The 25,304-nt window shown below is 42.7% G+C and overlaps 1 protein-coding gene across 1 annotated transcript in view; it reads left to right on the top strand.

Annotated features, from left to right (window-relative positions):
• The first annotated feature begins 8,550 nt into the window (after positions 1-8,550).
• LOC109916922 (anoctamin-6-like) overlaps positions 8,551-25,304 on the top strand; it is a 99,580-nt gene continuing 82,826 nt past the window's right edge. The window contains exon 1 of the mRNA XM_048607955.1: positions 8,551-9,087. Coding sequence (XP_048463912.1) covers positions 8,551-9,087 — 537 coding nt within the window. The remainder of the gene's footprint in view (positions 9,088-25,304) is intronic.

Here is a 25,304-nt window from a genome sequence, read left to right as displayed (position 1 = left end):
GATCTGTCAGAGGAGTCTTTTTCTAGTGAATGGTGTGCAACTGAGCTCACTAAGTTTGCATTTGAGGCAGGAAAGTAATCATTCTTATTCTAAAAAGGGAAGAAACGGAAGTAGATGGTAACTATTAATTCGAGAAAATTGTAAAATGCACGCGACGCATAATAATTCATAACCGCAAAGTCTATATTATACAGATAAAGCTATTGCCTTTCAGTGTTACAAAGGTCAATGATGGCTTAGTGTGAAGATGTGAACCATAGACTGGGCTTTCAAGAATAAAAGAATTGAATTGATTAAGACTATAATGTCCCAAAAAGAGTTTTTGTTTCAGATCACCGCTTGCACTTCAGAGAAGAATTTTAAATGGGAATTCATTAGTTTTCTGGCTTTGGCGATTTTAGGTGCATTCAATGCATATGTGAAACAGTTTTAAAAGCAACAAACATTTTTACTGCCAGCAAACAAAAACACATAATTCATTGATGTAAAATAAATTGGCTCGCTTTTTGATTAGAATATGTTTAATTAGACTCATGTATTTAACCATATAAAATGTTATGTAAATAACCTGACATCACATCACACTGCTACGAGTTTATGATTTCTAAATGAATGACATTTCATGGGATCATGGGGATTTTGCTGGTGTTCAGGACATTACAATCCATCATTCTGTCCCTTAACTCCATGGAAATTACACAGTTGTGGCCTTTGATATTTCCACTGTTATCAACAACTATCAAAAAACAATTTTCAAGCAGCCACCCACAAAGACCTTCTGATATTTTTAAAATATGGCAGTGATGATGTGTGCAATGGGAAAATAAAAACTCATGCTTCTGCATTTAAAGTCATCTCCTCAAGTCTGTGTCCCTTTCCTTTCTAGCTTATACACATTTGCTTCTGTTTCATCCCTAATTGGAGAGCAAAACGAACAAATTGCATCTGCCCTCTGAAAAAGTGATAATTTTATACCATTGAGTGTACAACACTTATCAACAGATCTGTCAGTCACTTGACTGGTTCACAGTGTGAGATTCAGTAATGGTGTATTGAATTCCCCGTGACACCAGGCTGTTAATCTGGTAAATATTCTCAAGTGTTAGCACTGATAATGTGCAAGTATTTATTGTGTTTAGATGGAGTTCCAATGAGCTCCGAGGGTGAGAGTGAAACCTCTTGCCTTTTCACACTGTGCTCAAGACCCCTGAACTTTATGCACATTCAGTCACAGACTGAGGGTAATGGAGCATGAGCTTAAGCTCAATAGACCTTGCATTAACACAAGGGATGAGAATGTCAGTAAACGCAAAGTTTTTTTAAAAAAAAGAAAACACAAGCATTACCCTGTTTTGGATGCAAACGTTATCCTTTTAGAAAAGGAACATTTCTATTATAACACAGATGACTCCTGTTATTGTCGCTTTCAATTTGCCAGTCAATAAAGAGTCAATAGGCATGAAGTGACAATAAGAGGGACTCACTCCTATATGAGGCCACTATCCTCAGAGAAACATTCAGAGTAAGCCATTTTGCAACATATATTTCATGCTCGCTACGCTTATCATTAGTTGTCTCAAAATATTTTTAACATGTAAAGTGGCTGACAGAAAAGTGAGACAAGGGTATAGGATACTATCTGCATGCCATTTCTGTGTAAATTTAGTGTGAATTGACAGGATATTAACAGTCAGCAAGGTACTATAACAAACCAGGTGAATATACAAAGTTGAGTGTTTAGAAAATGATGAGGTCAATGTGAAGTGCCAGTTTAATAGGAAGAATCTACTTTAAAGTAAAGAAGCACTGAAGTACAGCGCAGAAAAGGAATGTCAGCCCATCATACCCTCACTGGCTCTTTGAACAAACTAATCACTTAATTCCATCACCCTCCATTTCCATCTGAGCCCTACATTTCTTTTCCCCTTTTTAACTCTATTCCTCTTTGAGAGAGCTACTATTTAATGTCATCCACTAGCCTTTCACATAATGGACTTCAGCTCAGCACAACTCGCTGAGTAAGAACATTTTCCTCCTTTCCCCTTTGATCCCTCTTATAACTATCTTGAAACAGATGGATGACTGAGATTACAGATTGTATATATATATATGAGGTGCTGGATAAGAAGTTAGACAAAATAACAGGAAACAGAGGGAACTACACAAGAGATATATGTCCCAAAACTTCCTGGAAAGTATAGGGTCATAGAGATGTATAGCACGGAAAACAGACCCTTCGGTCCAATTTGTCCATGCCAACCAGACATCCCAAATTAATCTAATCCCTTTTGCCAGCATTTGGCCCATATACCTCTGAACCCTTCCTATTCATGGCCCCATCCAGACACCTTTTGAATCTTGTAATTGTACCAGCCTCGATCACTTCCTCTGGCAGCTTATTCCATACATGCAACATCATCTGTATGAAAAAGTTGCCCCTTTGGTCCCTTTTAAATTTTTCCCCTCTCACCTTAAAAGTATGCTCTCTAGTTTTGGTCTCCCCCACCCTGGGGCGAAGACCTTGTCTATTCACCCTATCCATGCCCCTCAAGATTTTATAAACTTCTATAACGTTACCCTGATGTTCCAGGGAATATAGCTCCAGCCTATTCAGCCTCTACCTATCATATAATGGACATATCTGAGTTATAAACAGTGTTACAGAATTGCTTCTGAGAAAACTGATTTATGCTGAAACATTCCCACACACAAATTTTCTCAATCATTGGTGTCATATCCAAGATATCTAGCAAATTCCTTTATTTCTCATTCACACAGCTCTGCCTCCAAATATAACACCAGCTGATGAAAATTTCTTGGATTCACTGGAAGTTATACAATCATGCACTGACTTGGATTTATGCTCGACGGTCTAGGTGCATCACAGCCTGAAATGTCTGAGTACCAGCACGACTGATATCAAGTTCTTTTAAAAAGCATTCTGACCAAGTCTTGTGTCAAACTTAACAGAAAGTCCTGTCAGTCTCAGCACTTTCTCAACTTTTCGGAACCTTTTTCTTCATCACTTGCTTAAAAGGATGCAGCATGGTCTTTCCTCAAGACATATTCATGTCTTCCATGGAATAATCGAAGAGAAAGAACTGGGGAGACAGAAGGCTCTGAGAATGAAGTGCCATATCAGAAGAATGCAGCCTGCTCCTCTTTTGATTCATTCACATGATGTGGGCTGTCCCTCCTTCACTGTTCTCGAGATGCAGTAGTGAGCTGCCTTCTTGAACTGAGAGGCTGACGTTTCGGGCCTAGACCCTTCATCAGAAAACTTCGAGAATTTTAAACTCGCAATGATGAAGGAAAGGTGGCAGATTTTGAAGTCAGGATGATGTGTGACTTAGAGGGGAACTTGTAGGTAAAGTTGTTTCCATTTCCTGCCTTCCAGGTACTGCCGTTTGCAAAATTGTGAGATGTGAATAACGTAAGAATACAAGAATTGGAGCAGGGATGTGCTGGCTGATGTGCTGCAGGCTTCAACTCCTCTTTTATACCAACTCTCAAAACCCTCAACTCTCTAATATTTCAAGTCAGTCAGTCAGTCTGTCTGTCTATCTATCTAGCATCTAACCAACCAGCCATTCGTGAAGCCTCGGTGAACTGCTGCATTCCTGCATACTACACACTGAAACCACGAGGCGCTGGTGGTGGAGGGACTGAGGAGATGAGATACTGATTGGGGGGCTGTAACCATGGCTTGTTTGTGGTGGGGCCTCCCAGCGAACCTGCTTGCGTAATTACCGCTGCAGCGTTTCTACGTAGCTTGTCGCCTGCAGTGTTTGGTCGAACCTCCATGTGATTCCCCCTGGTAATGGCAGAGGATGAGGGCACCTGTGTCTTATCTGAGTGCTGGGTCTACCCTCAACTGGTCACCTATAAGGGGCTGGTGGGATGAAGTCTTTCAGACAGAGGTACAGGTCTTACTCAATACCCTGTCGGCAAATACAACCAGAGAAAAGTTACGAGATGGCTGTCGACCCATGAGGCCCAGTGTGCTGCCCATTAGTGGTGCCAGTGGAAAAACTATAGAATGGTTGACACTAGTCTCCCTAAATCCAGTTGGGCCAGGGACCATATAAAAAGAAAACCACCCTGCAAGTTTACTAGTGGTGGTAGCTTGCGCAAAGTGTAGTAGCCACAATAAGAATAGGATATCCGTTTCAACACAGACGGACAGTTTGAGGGCCATCGTTCCTCTCCCTATCTTGGTCCCCAGCTGCAAGCTAATGAGGCCAGGCTGTAGGGAGATGATGAGAAGAATTTAGTTGTAAAAACAGCTAACAAGGTTAGCCCACCCGTTTGGTGAGATTACAACACAAGTTTTTTACAACAGTAAATTTAGAGATAGGGGCAATACACTATCAGAGCGCGGAGATGGTGAGAGTGGAGACACATCTGGTAATTTTAGGATCGTTTGACCATCTAAAGTAAAATGTCGAGTGGAGATATTGCTTCAGTATCCTGTTGATATGCTTTTTTGTGATAAGTATCAGTTTACATGCCCCATAATGAGGGCATTCCATTCTCGTGTAACGATAGCGCACAGTGTTAAAGCAATTCAGACTAGATGCTCAAAGTGTGGAAGGTTTCGTGAGCATCATGCTATAGCCTGCCATTATTCAAAGTGTAAAGGAGAGACTAAAGGGAATGTTAATGAGACGTTCGATTGTTTGATATGTGAGTTGAAGTGCAGTACCAGGATAGGTTTGAGACAGTATGAATGACATAGACATGCTGGGTTAAGGAACCAGAAACAGATAAAGATTATTAGGAAGGAGACAGATGGGAAAAATATGAGGAAAAGGAAAGGGATTTGGTCAGAAGAAGAGATTAAATTATTGATTCAGTTAGAAGGGGCATATAAAGGAGATAAGCAGATTAATAAAGAGGTAGCGAGTGTTTTAACTTCTAAAACGCCAAAACAAATCGCTGATCAGCTGAGAGTTCTTCTTCAGAATAAGGATACGGAAAAGGTGCTGATCATTTCTGATGATTCCCAAGAAGAAGTGAAGGATATAAGGACTGATGATAAGGTCATGTTAGATCAGGGATATGCACAAGGGGTGCAGAACAGGGTTGATTCCCAGGAGCTAGAGCAATGTAGTATTGGGGAATTGTTGGATAAGGCTGAGGAATGTCTTAATAACAAGTAGGAAAAGGAAGATTTTCAATTGGTTGACACCATCATAGGGAGATTGTTCAGGAGGAAGGGGAAAGGGCAGTGTGATGGTAGTAATAACGATGATAATGGAATTAGAAGGGAGGATAGTAATCAGAAAGGAAATGATAGATTGAAAGGAAGGATTAGAGTTGGGAAGGGCAATGGGACGCAGAGATGGTTTGCAAGGAGGAAAGCAAATTTCCGAGCAGCCCAAGTGTTATATAGAACAAATAGGAGGCAGCTTGCAAGAGATTTGTTGGGGGCGCTGTCCAACTGTTTATGCCCCTTAGTAGGGAAGCATTGTTCTTAGTATTTACAGAAAAACTTTCAGTGTCCAATGACAAAGCTAATATAACTAGATTTTCACCGTACAGGGGCATCAGACAATTTGATTGCTTGATGGACCCGATTGGTAGTGAAGAGGTAAACGAGGCCATTAGGGAGGCAGATTCAAAAACGGCTGTGGGACCTTTTGGTTGGGGACTGAGGGATGTCCAAGAAATCCATCGGAAGGATATCACTTGTCTCCCACGCTTGCTTACTGTGTGGATCAGAGCAGGCGTGGTCCCTGATGTTCTGAAGATCAGTAGAATAGTGTCGATACCGAAGTCGGACAATAAAGAAAGTTTGAAAGATATCGATAATTGGCGACCTATTGCCATCAGGCCTATTCTGCTACGTATCTTCACTCGAATTTTGGTGAAGAGGCTTAGCAGGGTAGTTAAGCTAGATCCAAGGCAGAAGGGCTTCCTGATGGGATCATCAGGATGTAATGAGAACACAGTGATTCTCCAGAATATCAGAAAGGGAGCTAAGAAACACGGGGTGGATTTGGCGGTTGTCTGTCGATTTGATGAGGGCATTTGACTCGGTTGAGCCTAAATTGCTTGCCAAGGCCTTAGAAAGAGTGTCCCTACCGAAAGACTTTATTAGATTGGTAGTGAATATATCTATGAGTAATTCAATGGTAATGAAGGGAAGCACTTTTCAAACGGGTTATATATTAGTAAGACGTGATGTTAAACAAGGGGACCCTCTGTCTCCCATGTTGTTTAACATTGCCATGGATCCTTTGATAGGCGCACTGGAGGAAATTGGATCGGGAATGACGATGGCTCTGAATGGAGAGCCTGTCCAATGCATAGCCATGCTGTTTGCAGACGACATTTCACTGGTAAGTGAATCCGACTCAGGGATGACTAAAAACTTGAAAATTGTGCAACGTTTCTGTGAAAACACTGGTGTCGCGACTAATGTTAAGAAGACCACTTTGAATGTAGAGGTAAAACATTTTTATACAATCGTTTGAAGGAATGGAGGCTCGGGGGGAGCGCTGTTCAATATAATGACCCCGGATCAGTTGGAGAACAAGCTTGGTGCTCCAGTTTATCCATGGACAGGAATAAGGTTGGCCGAGTGGGAAAATAAACTCAAAGAATGGGCAGAAAATCTGAGAGGATCGGCTCTCCACCCAATGCAGAAAGTCGAAATTTTTTGGACTTATTTTATTCCCAGATTGCATTATCATTTGGTTCTGGCCGAGGCGACTCAAAATATTTGATATAGTTTGGACTCTTTTACCCTGGGTTTTATCAAAGAAATTGTATATTTACCTAGTTATATATCTAATGGGGTGTTATATGTTCGCAATAGAGAGGGTGGGCTGGGGATTTTGCATCTGGAGGTTCAAGTCCTGATAGCTATTTTGAAAAAATGAGCGGCACTGGATAAAATGCGCGTCGTTTCAGTTTTGTGACCAAAGTAATGTCCATGCGATTGGGGAATCGACAAAACGACTGAAAGTTATGTGAGAAATCTCCTCCCCAGGGGAGGTGGATATGGATCTCAAGAGAGAAATGGAAGTCGAGGAGAGGACAGAGGTGGTGACTAGGCTGAGCTCGAATGATAGTGATTGGAGGGGAACAGATTGGGTTAGATGGATGTCTTCACAGTGCCAAGGGTTAGGTGTGAAATATTTTAGAAACGACAAGATATCAAATGCGTGGACCAAAATGGCAACCACCATGAAAACATCAAAGGTAATCAATATCTTGCTATTGCGATGCAATATATATCCAACCAAAACAATGTTAACTCACGGAAGACCTCTCAGCATTAAAACATGCTGAAGATGCGATGTACAGGAGAGACACTACCGCATATTTCTGGATGGTGTCCAGCTATGAAGAGGGCACAGATCAAAAGGTATAATAAGATTATGGAGGGATTATATCAATACGTGGGGAAGTTCAGTTGGAAAACCTTGGTAGAACCTCAAATAAAGGATGAGGCAGGTAATTTTGTGGAAACCGGATCTGATTTTTCAAAAAGATTCAGAGGTGGTTGTTGTGGATATAACGGTGAGATTTGAAAATGATGAAGGGGCCTTAGAAAAAGCCTGGGTTGAGAAGACAATCAAGCATGAGAACCTGGCAGATAAGATTAGAGAATTAACAAAGGGAGATGTGCCCGAGTTTTACGGTTTTGTGATGGGTGCGAGAGGAAAATGAGCGACGACAAATAATAAGGTGATGGAATGTCTCGGGATTTGAAGGCTTCGGTCTTTCGCCCAGGAATTATTTAGGTTAACTGTCTCATTAACTCTTGAAACGTTGTGAATCTTCAGCGATTGCTAAAGATATGGTGAACTCCAAAGGCTCTGAGAATAATTTTAAATCTTGCGTATTTTGGTTTGTTTTAAGAGTTTTAGTGTGTGTTTTAGATTTTACTGTATTTTAATGTCTCCTTTTTTTTTATTTTCTCTTGGGTTTTTAATTATTAAAGCTGTTCGATTTTATTCACTTGTAAGAGTGGTGGGCAATGGTGTTTTTGTAATAAATCTTCACGTATTCACATCAGATGATGCTATAAGGGTGTGTGACCCCACCAACAGGTTGTGTGACCCCACATACAGTGTCCACGCTTGGTGTTCTGCTCCTTAATGAGAGGATCAGTTTCCCGTCTCTCTCAGGTCTAGCTGGTCTAGCTATATAAAGGAGTCTGATGCTGTGTCAATGAGTAACGTTATAACTCGGCATATGCACTGTTTATTTACAGTGCTTTCAAATAGCCCGTTCTGCATTGGGTTTTTGGGTGTTGTTGTCATGCAGGAAAGTGGAGAGTGTTCCATCACATTCCTGAAATATGCTTTGTAAACGGTGCACTTGTGGAAGTCACTTGTGTGCAGCTTCTAACCTTCCACCATAGCCACAACATTTATGAATGGTTTTTATGAATGATTTTGTATTGTCACATATATCTTGAAGATACAGTGAAACACGTTTTATCGCCATAATCCTGTGTAATCTTGAGCTACAGAAAGAATAAAAAGAAATTACTAAAGTAAGAGTTCATCTTCTGTTCAAGTTGGTGTCTCAAGCATGCCTCCAGGGCTTCGCAAGGTCTTTGGAAGATGTTCCGGTCCTCATGGAATCCCCACTCCAGGCACAGCAACAACGACGCTAATGCCTCAGGAGACCCTGGCTCTGCTGCCTTCTGACACCGCCAAGAGACCAGGCCCCAGGCCTACCGCCAGCAAGATTCCAGGAGCTGGGCACTGCCACCAAGAGTCCAGGAGCTGGGCACCGCCACCAAGATTCCAGGAGCTGGGCACTGCCACCAAGAGTCCAGGAGCTGGGTACTGCCTCAAAGAGTCCAGGCACTGGGCACCACCACCAAGATTCCAGGAGCTGGGCACCGCCACCAAGATTCCAGGAGCTGGGCACCTCCACCGAGATTCCAGGAGCTGGGCACCGCCACCAAGATTCCAGGAGCTGGGCACCTCCAGCAAGTTTCCAGGAGCTGGGCACTGCCACCAAGAGTCCAGGAGCTGGGCACCGCCACAAAGAGTCCAGGAGCTGGGCACCGCTGCTAGGAGTCCTGATCCACGCCGCCGATGCTGCAGCCACCACCCAGCCGCAAAGATGAAGAAAGAAAAGAGAAAGAAATGTGTCTGGTACAGTTGAGTTTCTGGCAAATATCAATGCCCAGGTTATTGATGATGGGCATTTGATTATTTAAATACCATTGAAAGTCTCATGTAGGCAGATAGATTCTCTTACGATAGATAATCATTGCATGACCTTTATAGGCAAGTGGCACCAGATATCATGAAATGTAAGTCACAACAGGCCTGGAGGACTGCTCCAATAGAGATGACGTTAACCTGAGGGTCAAAACACCTCAGGCGAGGGTCAAGATTAAGACATTGGGGCCCTCATGGTGTCTTAGCCACTGCAGAAATTGAACCCAATCTGTTGGTATCACTCTGCATCACAAAATAGCTATCCAGATGACTGAGATAACCCACCCCATTGAATGTTATCCCGTCTTGCCAAGAGCGGATATAGTCCACTTCATTGGAGTTATGAGCTAAACTGAGCATTGCGTAATTGTTACCAAACATCCCAACTGCTTACCTAGGATGCAGGAAAAGTCATTGCTGAAGTAGCTGTAAATGATTGGCCTGAGGTTACTGCCTGGAGGCAGCAATGTTCTGGGACTGAGAGGATTGGACTCCAACAATCACAGTCATCTTCCTTTATGCTGGCTATGATTCTAAGCCACCCAATTATTTCCCCTTCATTCTTGATGCCATACTTGATGAAATGCTTGATGCTAAAGGCTGTAAGTCTTACCTGATCTCTGGAATATAACTCTTTTACATATGTTTGTCTATGGCTGTAATGAGGTGAGAAACTAAGTGATCTTTGTAAAACCCAAACTAAACATTGGTGAGTAGATTACTGGTGTATTAGGAGATCAATTAGCTCAGCTGGCTGGATGGCTGGTTTGCAACACAGAGTGATGCCAACAGTATGTTGAGGTTACTGTGAAGATTGCTATGAAGCACTCTCCTTCACAGCCTGTCCCCATCCAGTTGAGGGGACCTCAGCCAGTGTGGGAATCAAAGCCATGCTGTTAGAATCGGTCCGTTTTGTTAACTAACGCCCTGTATTTTTATGGAAAAACAACGATGGATGAAATAATTTCTCTCATCTTAGTGCTTACTTATTTCTTACGATACAGAGCAACAGCCATTCAAAGAGCTGACAGTTCAACAAGATAATTACAACATCCAACATTTCATAATTCACCCTTTGTAGTATTTTTGATTGCTCTCATTTCACCTTACAAACCCACGACTCTACCACTGAGAAGAACAAGGTCAGTAGGCACATTGGAACATCACCACTGTGCAGATTTTTCTCCAAGCCTCATGTCATTCTGACCTGGAACTATATTGCCATTACTCCATTGTAGTTGGGTTAAAAAACTTTGGAATTCCTTTCCTGTTGGCACTGTGGGTATATCTACACCCCAAGGACTATAGTGGTTCAAGAAAGTAGCTCATCACCAACATCATCTGCAGGGCAATAATAGGCAGACAAAATAATATGGAGCAGGTGACGATGGTTGATGAAGATTCTAAGCAAGGGAACTGAAACTGTTGTAATTTTGCAAAAATCCTTGGATTCTGGAGAAGTACCAGTGATTGGAAAACTAACGTGACACCCCTATTCAAAAAGGGATGGAGGCATAAAGCAAGTATAGGCCAATTAGCCTAACATCTATTGTTGGAGAAATGTTGAAGTCAATTATTAAGGAAGTAATAGCAAAACATTTGGAAAGCAGTAATCTAATCAAGCAGGAACAACAACAGAGTTGCTGGAAAAGCTCAGCGGGTCTGGCAGCATCTGTGAAGGAAAAAACAGAGTTAACATTTCAGGTCCAGTGACCCTTCCTCAGAACTTTGTCCTGTGGGAGGGAACACAAGCACCCAGATCTCTGGAAAAAGGGTATCTTTCAGGGAAGGAAGTCTCATGGAGAGAAGGAGCTGACAGACAAAGGATTCCTCAACTCAAGGTAAACGACCAGCCTCATTCCATGTAAATACTTCCCTATTTACCCTTAATTTACCTTCATGTTTGTAATGACATAATATCAGTGGAATTTTTTTTCATTCGTGGGACATGGGCATCACTGTTGGCCAGAATTTATTGCCCATCCCAAGTAGCCCTTGAGAAGGTGGTGGTGAGTGGCCTTCTTGAATCGCTCCAGTCCACCTGCTACAGGTTGACTCACAATACTCTTAAGGAGGGAATTCCAGGATTTTGACCCAGCGACAGTGAAGGAATCGCGATATGTTTCCAAGTCAAGATGGTGAGTAGCTTGGAGGGGAACTTACAGGGGGTGGTGTTCCCATGTATCTGCTGCCCTTGTCCTTCTAGATGGAAGTGGTCATGGATTTTGAAGGTGCTGTCTGAGGATCTTTGGTGAATTTGTGCATTACTTCTCGTAAATAATACACACTGCTGCTACTGAGCATCAGTGGTGGAGGGAGTGGATGTATGTGGATGTAGTGCCAATCAAGCGGGCTGCTTTGTCCTGGATGGTGTCAAGCTTCTTGAGTGTTGTTGGAGCTGCACTCATCCAGGCAAGTGGGGAGCATTCCATCACACTCCTGAGTTGTACCTTGTAAATGATGGTCAGGCTTTGGGAAGCCAGGAAGTGAGTTACACACCACAGTTTTTCTAGCTTATGACCTGCTCTTATGATGACTGTGCCTATGTGGTGAATCCAGTTGAGCTTCTGGTCAATGGTAACCCCAACAATATTGTTATTGGGGTATTGAATGATGGTAATGCTATTGAATGTCAAGGTGCGGTCGTTAAATTGTCTGTTACTGGTGATGGTCATTGCCTTGAATTTGTGTGGCGTGAATGTTATTTGCCACTTGTCAGCCCAAGCCAGGCTATTGTCTGGATCTTGTTGCATTTGAACACAGCCTGCTTCAGTATCTGAGGAGTCATGAATACTGCTGAACATTGTGCAATCATTGGCAAACATCCCTGCTTCTGACCTTATGATGGAGGGGAGGTCATTGATGAAGCAGCTGAAGATGGTTGGGTCTAGGACGCAACCTTGAGGAACTCCTGCAGAGATATCCCGGAGCTGAGATGACTGACCTCCAACAACCACAATCAGATTCTTTGTGCCAAGTATGACTCCAACGTAGACAGCTTGTCTCTGATACCCAGTTTTGTCAAGGCTCCTTGATGCCACACTCAGTCAAGTGTGGCCTTGATGTCAAGAGCTATAACTCTATCCTGACCTCTGGAATTCAGTTCTTTTGCTCTTGAACCAAAGTTATAATAAGGTCAGGAGCTGAGTGGCCTTGGCAAAATGCAAACTGGGCATCATTGAGCAGGTTATTGCTGAGCAGGTGCCATTTGATAGCGCTGTTGATGACACCTTCCATCATTTTATTGATGACTGAGAGTAGACTGATGGGTAGTAATTAGCCAGGTTGGATTTGTCCTGAGAGTACAGGACATACCTGGGCAATTTTCCACATTGTCAAGTAGATGCCAGTGTTGTGACTGCTCTGGAGCAGCTTGGCTACGGGATTGGCAAACTCTGGAGCACAGGTCTTCAGAACTATGGCTGGAGTAAGAATCCCTGCTTCATCGTCTTTGGGCTGCCTGAGTGTTCGAACGTCATGTTACTTTTACAACTGTACAAGGCATTGATGAAAGCACATTGATGAGAATACAAGAGCAAGGAGGTTATGGTGGAGCTGTATACAATATTAGTTGGGCCACAGCTGGAGCTCTGCAAGCAGCCTGGCCAGCACACTACAGGAAGGATGGGATTACCTTAGAAAAGGTGCAGAGGAGATTTATCCTCTGCAGCGGGTGCAGAGGACGTTTTCTGGAATGGAGTCTTTCAGCTTTGAAGACAGACTAAATAGCCTGGAGTTCTTTTCCTTAAAGCTCTGAAAGCTGATGGGGGATCCAACTGAGGTATACAAAGGACTGGGCAAAAAGGGAGAAATGTGTCCCCTTAGTAGAGGATCAATAACCAGGGGACACAGTTTAAGGCAAGGAGCAAGACTTTTCAAGGGGATTTAAGCAAATTTTCTTTTCACCCAGAAGGTTGTCAGTATCTGGAGCTCACTGTTTAAAATGTATAGTCAGGAACCCTCAAAGCATTTCAAAATTATTTAGAGGAACACTTGGAATGGCACAGCATACAAGGCTATGGACCAAGATTTACATGTAATTGGAAAGGCAAGAACTCATTAGGAATAGTCAACATGGCTCTGTGCGTGGGAAATCATGTCTCACTAACTTGATTGAGTTTTTTGGAGAAGTAACAAAGAGGATTGATGAGGGCAGAGCTGTGAACATGATCTATATAAACTGCAGTAAAGGTGTTTGACAAGGTTCCTCATGGTAGACTGGTTAACAAGATAAATCACACAGAATAGAGGGAGAACTAGCCACTTGGATACAGAACTAGCTCGAAGGTAGAAGACAGGAGGTGGTGGTGAAGGGGATAACAAGGTGTAGAGCTGGATGAACACAGCAGGCCAAGCAGCATCAGAGGAGCAGGAAGGCTGACATTTCGGGCCTAGACCCTACTTCAGAAAATGGTGAAGGGTTCGTTTTCAGTCTGGGGGCCTGCGACCAGCGGTGTGCCACGAGGATTGGTGCTGGGTCCACTAGTTTTCGTTATTTATATAAATGATTTGGAATTATGGTTAGTAAGTTTGCAGATGACACCAAAATTGGAGGTGTAGTGGACAGTACAACAATAGAGTACAACAGTATCTTGATCAGATGAAGCAATGGGCCGAGGAGTGGCAGATGGAGTTTAATTTAGATAAATGTGAGATGCTGCATTTTGGAAAGGCAAATCAGTGCAGAACTTATATACTTAATGATAGGGTCCTGGGAAGCATTACTGAACAAGGAGACCTTGGAGTGTAGATTCATGGTTCCTTGACAGTGGAATTTCAGGTAGACAGGATATTGAAGAAGGCATTTAGTATTCTTGCCTTTATTGGTCAGTGCATTGGGTATTGGAGTTGGGAGGTCATGTTGCAACTGTACAGGACATTGGTTACTGGAGTATTGGAGTACTGCATGCAATTTTGTTCTCCCTGCTATGGGAAGTATGTTGTGAAATTTGAAAGGGTTCAGAAAAGTTATACAAGGATGTTGCAGGGTTGGAGGATTTGAGCTATAGGAGATGCTAAATAAACTGGGGCTACTTTCCTTGGAGCATCAGAGGCAAAGAGGTGACCTTGTGGAGGTTTATAAAATCATGAGGAGAATGGATAGGGTAAATAGACAAGGTCTTTTCCCCAGGGTGGGGGAGTCCAAAACTAGGGGGCATAGGTTTAAGGTATGAGGGGAAAGATTTAAAAGGGACTTAAGGGGCAACATTTTTATGCAGAGGGTGGTGCATGTATGGAATGAGCTGCCAGAAGAAGTAGTGGAGGCTGGTATAATTACAACATTTAAAAGGCATCTGGATAGGGACATGCATAGGAAGGGTTTAGAGGGATATGGGCCAAATGCCAGCAAATGGGACTAGATTAATTTAGGATATCTGGTAGGCTTGGATGAGTTGGACTGAAGGGTCTGTTTCTGTGCTGTATATCTCTATGACTCTGATTCTAAGTGCTGGAAAATGGGATTGGAATTGATGGATGTTTGATGACCAGCAAGGAAGCAAATGGCCATGCTGTAAAAACTCTACGACTATGACAGATCTAGGGTACAGCACATACTTCAGTCTCCTTATTTAAGGATGCAAGATGCATTCAAGGTATTTCAGAGATGATTCACTTGATTCCTAGGATGAGAGTTTTGTCTTATAGAATCCCTACAGAATTTCTTTTCTCAGAGACTCATGAAGCTTTGGAATTCTCTACCCCAGAGAGTTGAAGATGATGATTCATCAAATATGTTCAAGGCTAAGTTAGACAGATTCTTGAATTATAGTGTAGGCAAAGTTTACGGGTAATCTTGTATAAGATAATGGTGCTGAAGGGGTTAATGTTCACGTTACACTGACTCCACCCATTCTTTACTGATGTCACACACAGCGTGTGAGTGGAGAAAGGGAGTTCTACTCGAGCTTTTGGAGGGAGCAGATGGATCTGTACCAGCTCTAGGAAGTCCTATAATAATATCTGAACAAATGTAATTGTGCTTATTGCCTTAATGGAATAAACCTTCTCAATACCTAGGAGCAGTATCTCCTCTATGCTGGTGTATCCTCTACCACTAAATACTAGATAGGCTCAAGATAATGCAAAGACAAAGGAGGACTGGTGGCGATAAACTACCTGAAACAACCATTATCCAGTACCGCACACAGTGGTAAAGGTGCAGGGTGCCAAGAATGATCATCTCGGAAAATACCACAGGTTAAAGGGAGGTGATAGCCAAGTGGTATTATCACTGAACTGTTAATCCAGCGACCCAGACAATGTTCTGAGGACCTGGGTTCAAATTCCACCACTGCAGATAGCGGAATTCGATATCAGTAAAAAAAACTGGAGTTAAGAGTCTAATGATGACCATGAAACTATTGTTGATCATTGGAATAATCCATCTGGTTCACTAATGTCCTTTAAGGAAGGAAACTGCCATCCTTGCCTGATCTGGCCTACACATGACTCCAGACCCTCAGTAATGTGGTTCACTCTTAACTGCCCTCTGGGGCAAATAGTGATTGGTAATAAATGATGGCCTAGACAGCAATGTCCAGATCCTGTGACTAAGCAAATAAAAAGATTTGTTAGAGCACAGCCAATGTGCTGTAGTTACTCTGGGGCTATGTGAAGTGTGTGCAGCGCCAACAAATCTTTGCAAAAACAGCCCTCACTGCAGGGCCGTCTGGCAAAGCCTGGGAAACATGAGTCAGATTGAACTGGCATTGACCTCTGTGACCTTACACTAGGGGACGATGTGGAGCACACATCCGCAGGGTCCTTCTATCCTGTGATCCAATTATCAACTCATCAAGTGTGTGTGATGAATAGGCCAAAGCTATAACTAATTAGCAATGAAGCTACTTTACATGTCCCTCTGCCCCAGGAGCAAGCTGTTCTTCTCAGCTTTTGCCAGACCATCCATACTGAGAAAAGATAATTGCTTTGTTAGCTGACAGTACACTGGGAGGAATTATTCTAGGTGAACAGCAGTTTGTCCAAACAGAAACAGGTGGAGGCAGGCGTATTAGAAAAACATTTAAATTCTGAGATGCATGTGGGCTGCCTCTACTCTACATCAGCGTAACAGCTGGGGATGACCAAAATGAAGAACATTTCCTGAATATTTTGCATTTTTTTAAGGGAGAGAAATACCTGAGTCATACTTCAAACATAATATCCACCTGAGATTCCTCCTTTAGATATTAAGAAGATGTTTGAGGAAACTTGTGAGCCAAAATAGTTTCAAAATACAACTGAAAGTCATACATTTTGGTAGGAGTAATAGTAAAAAGGATTATTACTTGAATGGTAAAAAGTTGCAGCATGCTGCTATGCAGAGGGACCTGGGTGTCCTTGTGCATGAATCACAGAAGGTAGGTCTGCAGATACAACAAGTAATTAGGAAGGCAAATGGAATTTTGTCCTTCATTGCTAAAGGGATTGAGATTAAAAACAGAGAGGTTATGTTGCAGCTGTACAAGGTGCTGGTGAGGCCACACCTGGAGTACTGTGTGCAGTTTTGGTCTCCTTACTTGAGAAAGGATGTACTGGCACTGGAGGGGGTGCAAAGGATGTTCACAAGGTTGATTCCGGAGTTGAGGGGGTTGGCTTATGAGGAGAGACTGAGTAGATTGGGATTATATTCATTGGAATTCAGAAGATTGAGGGGGGATCTTATAGAAACATATAAAATTATGAAGGGAATAGATAAGATAGAAGTAGAGAGGGTGTTTCCACTGGCAGGTGAAGCTAGGACAAGAGGGCATAGCCTCAAGATTAGAGGAAGCAGATTTAGGACTGAATTGAGAAGGAACTTCTTCACCCAGAGGGTTGTTAATCTATGGAATTCCTTGTTCAGTGAAGTAGTTGACTCTACTTCAGTAAACGTTTTTAAAGATAAGGTAGATTTTTTTTGAACAATAAAGGAATTAAGGGATACGGTGAGAACGGGGGTAAGTGGATCTGAGTCCACGAAAAGATCAGCCATGATCTTATTGAATGGCGGAGCAGGCTCGAAGGGCCGGACGGCCTACTCCTGCTCCTAGTTCTTATGTTGCTTTTACATCAAAACAAGCACTTTTAAAAAATCTCTCATTCAATTTGTGGTTCTGATTTCATAGAACATAGAACTTAGAACATTACAGCGCAGTACAGGCCCTTCGGCCCTCGATGTTGCGCCGACCTGTGAAACCAATCTGAAGCCCATCTCACCTACACTATTCCATTATCATCCATATGTTTATCCAATGACCATTTAAATGCCCTTAAAGTTGGCGAGTCTACTACTTTTGCAGGCAGGGCATTCCACGCCCTTACTACTCTCTGAGTAAAGAACCTATCTCTGACATTTGTCCTATATCTATCACCCCTCAATTTAAATCTATGTCCCCTCGTGCTAGCCATCACCATCTGAGGAAAAAGGCTCCCACTGTCCACCCTATCTAATCCTTAATTTCATCTAAGTGACTGTTTAACAATCTTTCATAAGAATAATATTGCCCTGCACGTACATTGCAGTCACTAAACAGGGAATTGCATTGAAATATACTGCCATCTGGTGTCGTAAAGTGGCCACATGAGTGTTTTGAAGCAAGGCATTGCCCATAATTCCAAACATGGTCATCACTTGCTTTAATCCACTAATTTTATAAGCTCCTGCAGTCCTCTTCGTACTGATCAGCACTACCACTGGCATTACACATCAACAGTAGAGGAAAGGAACTTGTCTTGCAATGGCCTGAACAAAACTCATCCAGTAAAAACCAGCACAAAAAAATTATTCCATTCAGGCAGTCACACTGCTAACACCACAAAAAAGTGCAAGATTGACCTCATTGTTCTTAATTGATTGTTGTACTTGGCGGTCTGTAAATCAGATACTTTAGAGATGTCCCACAATCAGTCAATTACTATTTTTGTCCAAAGTTTCTCAACAAACTCAGGAGTATAAATCTGCTGGATTTTGCAGTCAGCGGCAAAACAAGAGGGCTTGCTGCTCGCCCCTTGAGGGTTGAGTTGACAGCTCCAGAAATATCGGTAGTAATAACATTTCCAGTTGTTTTTTGTGCAATTGGTTCTGGTGTTTCTTAATAGGGATTCACTGCACGGAGCTGTCATCAAACTGCCTGAGCAGCCAACTGCATTAAAGAATTCTAACAGACAAACAAGTAGTAAATGTAAAGCTGTAAAAAGGTAAGAGGTGGATCTGGCAGTTAAGGTTAGAGATAATCTCAAGAGGTTGTATAGCTATATTAAGAGTAAAAGGGTGGCTAGGGAGAGAATAGGTCCCCTTAAAGATCAGTATGGCCGTCTACGTGTGGAGCCACAGGAAATGGGCAAGATTTTGAATGAATATTTCTCCTCAATGCTAACTGAGGAGAGAATCATGGATGCTAAGGAAACAAGGGAAATAAATGGGGATGTTTTGGACCGCATACATATTACCAGAGAGGAGGTGTTTGCAGCCTTAAAGCACATTAAGGTGGATAAATCTGCTGGGCCTGATCAAGTCCATCCTTGAAGGCTCAGGAAGAATTTGCTGAGGTCCTTGCAGAAATTTTTGCTTCATCTTTAGCCACTGGTGAATTCCCAGAAGACTGGAGAGTCGCTAATGTAGTTCCATTGTTTAAGAAAGGTAGCAAAGACAAGCCAGGGAACTACAGTGAGCCTGACGTTGGTGGTAGGCAAGTTATTGGAGAGGATACTGAGGGACAGGATCAACCAACACTTGGATAGTCAAGGTCTGATTAGGGGTAGTCAGCATGGATTTGTGGGCGGGAAGTCATGTCTGACAAATCTTTTAGAGTTTTTTGAAGAGGTAACCAAGAGGATGGATGAGGATAGGGCAGGGGATGTTGTCTACATGGACTTTAGTAAAGCCTTTGACAAGGTCCTGCATGGCAGGCTAGTCATGAAAGTTAGGTTGCATGGAATCCAGGGAGAGCTAGCTAATTGGATTCAAAAATTGGCTCGATGGTAGGAAGCAGAGGGTGATGGTTGAAGGTTGTTTCTTGGACTGGAGGCCTGTGACTAGTGGTGTGCCATGGGGTCGGTGCTGGGGCCTTTGTTATTTGTTACTTACTTAAATGATCTGGATGTGAATGTACAAGGCATGATTAGTAAGTTTGCAGATGATACAAAATTAGGAGGTATCATTGACAGTGAGGAAGGATATCAAAAATTACAGAGGAATCTTGATCAGATGGGGAAGTGGGCTGAGGATTGGCAAATGAAATTCAATACAGATAAGTGTGAGGTGATGCACTTTGCAAAGTTAAACAAAGGTAGGACTTATACAGTAAACGGGAAGGTCCTGCACAGTGTTTTGGAGCAGAGGGACCTAGGAGTACAAGTACATAGTTCGTTGAAAGTGGCGTCACAGGTAGACAGGATGGTGAAGAAGGTATTTACCAAACTGGCCTTCATCTGTCAAGGCGTAGTCTTTTTCCTAGGGATGGGGAATTGAAAACTAGAGGGCGTAGGTTTAAGGTGAGAAGGGAAAGATTTAAGAAGGACCTGAGGGGCAATTTCTTCGCACAGAGAGTGGTGCATATATGGAATGGTCTGCCAAAGAAAGTGCTTGAGGCAGGTACAATAGCAACATTTAAAAAACATGTGGTTAGGTACATGGATAGGAAGAGTTTACAGGGATATGGACCAAATGTGGGCAATTGAAACTAGCTGAGTGGGCACCATGGTCAGCACGGACCAGTTTGGGCCGAAGGGCCTGTTTCCATGCTGTATTACTCTATAACTCTATGACTGCATGACTAAATATTTTACTTAGGACAACAAAAAATTGGTACATATGTGTTGGGTGGAGGTAGAAATATCAATTTTCCTGCTGCTTCAAACAAGTTCTTTAACTTTAAATTTGGCAGCCCTGAAATGGGGTTCATGATTAACCCGTACCCTTTCACTGTTGGTGTGTTACCTGTTGTTTACATGACTGCAGCAAGCAACACTGTTGATGACCGCACACATGTTAAATGGGAAAAATAACACATGTAGTGAGCATTAAAGTTAGTTTATCCTTCATGTAGCCCTTGAAGTTTTTTCATTTAAAACAGAAATTCTGTCCTCATCACGCAAGCCAAACTTCAATCCATTGACTCCATCTATACTTGTCACTACCTCAGGAAGGCAGCCAACATAATCAAAGACCCCTCCCACCCTGGTTATAATCTCTTCCACTCTCTTCCGTCAGCCAGGGGATACAAAAGCCTAAACAAACGTACCAAAAGATTCAAGAACAGCTTCTTCCCCTTTGGTATTAGACTTCCGAATAGACCTATCAAATTTTAAATTTAATGTTGATCTTGCTCTTTGTGCACCTTCTCTACAGCTGTAACATTGTATTCTGCACGCTGTTCTATTACCCAAATACACTTTGTATGGTATGATCTGCCCGTACAGCACACAAAACTTTTCGCAGTACCCAGGTACATGTGGCAATAATAAATCAAATCATGCCAAATACTGCCTACCCAGATAAAAATTAAATGTTTCTAGACTTGATTGTACAAGCACACTCCAGTATTCCCACACATGAAGAAGTGAAGTTTGGAGCAGGGATGTCTTGCCACAATTGTACAGGGCCTTGGTAAGAACACACCTAGAGTATTTCTGCAGTTTTGATCTCTTTATCTAAGAAAGGACGTACTGGCTTTGGAGAGAGTGCAACAAAGGTTTATCAGACTGATTCCTGGGACGGCAGGACTGATGTATGAGGAGAGATTGGATCAGTTAGGACTATATTAACTGGAGTTTAGAAGAATGGTAGAGGAAATCTCATAGAAACATAAAAGTTTCTAACAGGACCAGACTGCATAAATGTAAGAAGGATGTCCCTGATGACTGGGGAGTCCAGAACCAATAGTCACAGTCTAAGAATGTGGGACAGGCCATTTAGGACTGAAATGAGGAGAAATGTCTTCACCCAGAGAGTGGTGAGCCTGTGGAATTATCTATCACAGAAAGTGTTTGCAGGCAAAACATTGAATGTTTTCAAGAGGGAATAGTTCTTTGGGTTAAAGGGATCATAGGATATTGGGAGAAAGTGGGAACAGCGTAATAAGTTGGATGATTAGCCATGATCATATTGAATAATAGAACTGGCTCAAAGGGACAAATGATCGACTCTTACTGCTATTTTCTAAGTTCCTCTGACTTGATGGAGGCACACCATCACTTGATTTCACACCAGCCACCAACTCAGAAACTAGGATTGGATGTACTTTTAGCAAAAAGCAAAGATGTAGGATTAGATACTGGACACAAGTGGCTAGCAACAAGATGTAGGATTAGATACTGGACACAAGTGGCTAGCAACAAGGGTAGAAACAGCAAGCTAGCAACAGAAATCAGAGAATGTGTATGGGTGAAGTGCCATAGGATTCGGTCCTCGAGCCCCAACAATTTACCATCTTTATTAATGGTTTTCATGTGGAAATACAAGGTACTAAAGCCAAATTTACAGATAACACTAAAATGAGTGGGAAAGTAAGTTGCAATGAAGAAATAAGAAATTTACAAATGGATATTTTTATGGCCCAGACCAAAACCCCTCAAAATATATTAAGAAGGTAGCCTAGATCCCAACGTTTTCTCATAATACCATCACTACATCATAGCATGTGACCTCAAGGCATGAAGATATCATATCCCATCTTAGACCACTTGAAGCATGATACTCTAATAAAAGCATACTCTGCTTTGTAAACTACTAGCACAGACACTTGTGTGCCTGAAGAATTTAAATGTTGTATTTAATACTTACTTGCTCTTGTTGGCAATAACGAGTATGATTGTCCACCTAGGAAATTCTGTGTCAGTGGCCAAGGGTTCTGTTGACCCTTGCTTGTCTGATGAGCCTGATCCTAGAGCCACATCTCCAGTCACACATTTGGCAGGTGTTCCCTGGAGGTGAATTTGGCCCTTGGTCTCAAGATTACTAGCATTGCTTTCTCCAGTTGCCTTTCTGTACTTCCTCTTATTGATGGATGTTCTCAAAGAATTGTGCCCTTTTCATACAGGAAGTTCCTCCAAGTCAGTTTCTCCTGAGCGAGAGTCTCCCATCTGTGCTGCATTTCTTGAGGAAAACCTTCAGGGAGTCTTTGAAATGCTTCCTTGATCCTCTTCTTATTTGAGTGCCTTCCTGGAGCTGGGCAAGGAGATTTGCTTTGGCAGTAGGAACTCAGGCGTACTAGGTATGTGCCTGGCCCAGAGGAGTTGGTTTTGGATGATTACAGCCTGGTGCTTTGCCATTGGGTCCTTCAAGGATGCTGATGTTAATATGCCTGTCATCCACACTATGCAGAGAATCCATCTCAAACAACGTTGATAGTACTTCTCAAGGGTCTCGTGTTATGGACCAGACCAGACCTTAACTTTTCTTATTTTAAAGGTAGATGTGAAGTGCCATGTTCCCAATGTGAAAGACCATTTATTTAAACACTACAGTTAAAATACAAACAAAAGAAAGATGAATTTAGAAACTATTGGAAAACTTCACTGAATAATAGATACAGTAACTCTTACTAATTAACTGTTCCAATATAGTAACATCCCATAAACACAGCCTGTGGCAAAATGACAAATTCAGGCAGATTCTTACATGCAGTTCTCCAACCCAGGAGGAAGAAACATCAAGAGAAGGTTCAAAGAGAACAGCAGCCAGGGATCATTCACTGAAGCTCTTTTGAGATCCCAAAGGCTTCTGATGTTACTGAAAAAACCAAAACCCAGAAATCTGGATCTATAAGAGCTGGCCACACCCATTCAGACTGTTTCCATTGTTCCAACATTTTTTAAAAATCCTCAAGGCCTCACAAGTTGTTTACTTAAGTCACCTTCACTTGCCAATTTTGTACCCCTGCCTTGCAACCTGTCTTCAAAAAAAGACCAGAACAAAATAACCTTTTAAAGTGATAGCATTGTCACATTTGAGATAATATCTATACATAGTCCAGGTTTCAGAGTCAGAATGATGACTGCCTTATACACAGGATCTTGGTACTAGCACGAATGTAGTGGTCATTGAAGACTCTCATCCTTAGACATACAAAGGTGGCACTCACAGATAAGATGCAGTGTTGGACCTCCACATCAATATCAGCCTCAGATGGGAAGTGATTCCCCAGGTAAGGGAAATGTTCCACGTTTGGGAGGGTTTCTCCATTAAAGTGAATTAGTTATATTTAATTGCAATAAAATGTATGTTGGATTCATAAATACCATGATATCCACACTTGGTTTCTTATGTTGCAGGAAGTAATATAAACGTTGTTGTATCAGGTATAACAGCCTGTTGGAGGGAGGCTCACATGAAGTATTGTATATTTTATTGGCTCGAGCCTATGTAATAGCTTACTATTTCCTCATCTAAAACTATCATTCTGCCAATTCTTTGCACACCTTATTCTACTTTCCAATGTTAAATCCTGAATCCCATCTTCTTAGCAAATTAGTTGAATCTCTCCCCAACAAGCACTAGCAAACTATTCTGTGAAGTCATTAGTCCTGACTCTTGAGGTACAAACAATGTGACCTATACAGGTCCCATTTGCCCCAGCACTGGTCCCAATGTCACAGAGATCCAAAGTTTTTCCTCCTACATTATCCTTCCTTTGACACATTAATCTGCTACATCCTCCAAATTCTACACTCACTAGTGTGTGATACTGAGAGAAATCTCAAAAAATCCAAGTCATCCCGTCTTGATAACATCCTACTTCTCAAGATGTTTTTGGAAGCCCTTCAGGATAATTTCCAAACTCCAGGCTCCCAGGCCTGAATGTTTACAGGTTAGATTTTTGCAATTGGAGAATTCCTTTCTCTCCAATCTTTTGTTACAAGTCTGAATTCTAATGCTTCTTTTCTGAACCTTTCAAAGGTGGTTAGATATTCAAGAATGCAGGACATTCTGTGTCAAGAATTTACCCTCATTTGATGCCTTCAATTTGTCTGTCACTCCCTTTCTTCAACTCTTAAAATTGTCTCCTGATGATTGAGGAAAGCAACTTGCGATTTCTGGAGAAAACCTAAAGAAGATGTTCAGAATATCAACATTTCCCAGCTGCTTGGTATCTTATCACTTACGTGACTTTTTTTAAAAAAGCCACTGCTTACTCAAACCTCTGTTTACTCTGAGACAACAAGGTGCAGGGCTGGATGAACACAGCAGGCCAAGCAGCATCATAGGAGCAGAGAGGCTGACGTTTCGGGCCGAGACCCTTCATCAGAAAAGGGGGAGGGGAAGGGGGTTCTGAAATAAATAGGGAGAGAGTGGGAGGCGGATAGAAGAGGGATAGAGGAGAGGATAGGTGGAGAGGAAACAAACAGGTCGAAGAGGCGGGGATGGGGCCAGTAAAGGTGAGTGTAGGTGGGGAGTTAGGAAGGGGATAGGTCAGTCCAGGGAGGACGGACAGGTCAAGGGGGCGGGATGAGGTTAGTCGGTAGGAGATGGAGGTGCGGCTTGAGGTGGGAGGAGGGGATAGGTGGGAGGAAGAACAGGTTAGGGAGGCAGGGACGAGCTGGACTGGTTTTGGGATGCGGTAGGGGGAGGGGAGATTTTGAAACTTGTGAAATCCACATTGATACCATTGGGCTGCAGGGTTCCCAAGCGGAATATGAGTTGCTGTTCCTGCAACCTTCGGGTGGCATCATTGTGGCACTGCAGGAGGCCCAGGATGGACATGTCGTCTGAGGAATGGGAGGGGGAGTTGAAATGGTTCGCGACTGGGAGGTGCAGTTGTTTGTTGCGAACCGAGCGTAAGTGTTCTGCAAAGCAGTCCCCGAGCCTCCGCCTGGTTTCCCCAATGTAGAGGAAGCCACACCAGGTACAGCGGATGCAGTATACCACATTGGCAGATGTGCAGGTGATCATCTGCTTGATGTGGAAAGTCTTCTTGGGGCCTGGGATGGGGGTGAGGGAGGAGGTATGGGGGCAGGTGTAGCACTTCCTGCGGTTGCAGGGAAAAGTGCCGGGTGTGGTGGAGCTGGAGGGGAGTGTGGCGCGGACAAGGGAGTCACGGAGAGAGTTGTCCCTCCGGAAAGCAGATAAGGGTGGGGAGGGAAAGATGTCTTTGGTGGTGGGGTCGGATTGCAGATGGCGGAAGTGTC

The sequence above is a fragment of the Rhincodon typus genome, chromosome 18 (assembly GCF_021869965.1).
Source record: "Rhincodon typus isolate 14 chromosome 18, sRhiTyp1.1, whole genome shotgun sequence".
NCBI lineage: Eukaryota > Metazoa > Chordata > Chondrichthyes > Orectolobiformes > Rhincodontidae > Rhincodon > Rhincodon typus.
Note: the sequence above shows the minus strand (reverse complement) of the source record. Positions and strands in the feature narration are given on the sequence as shown.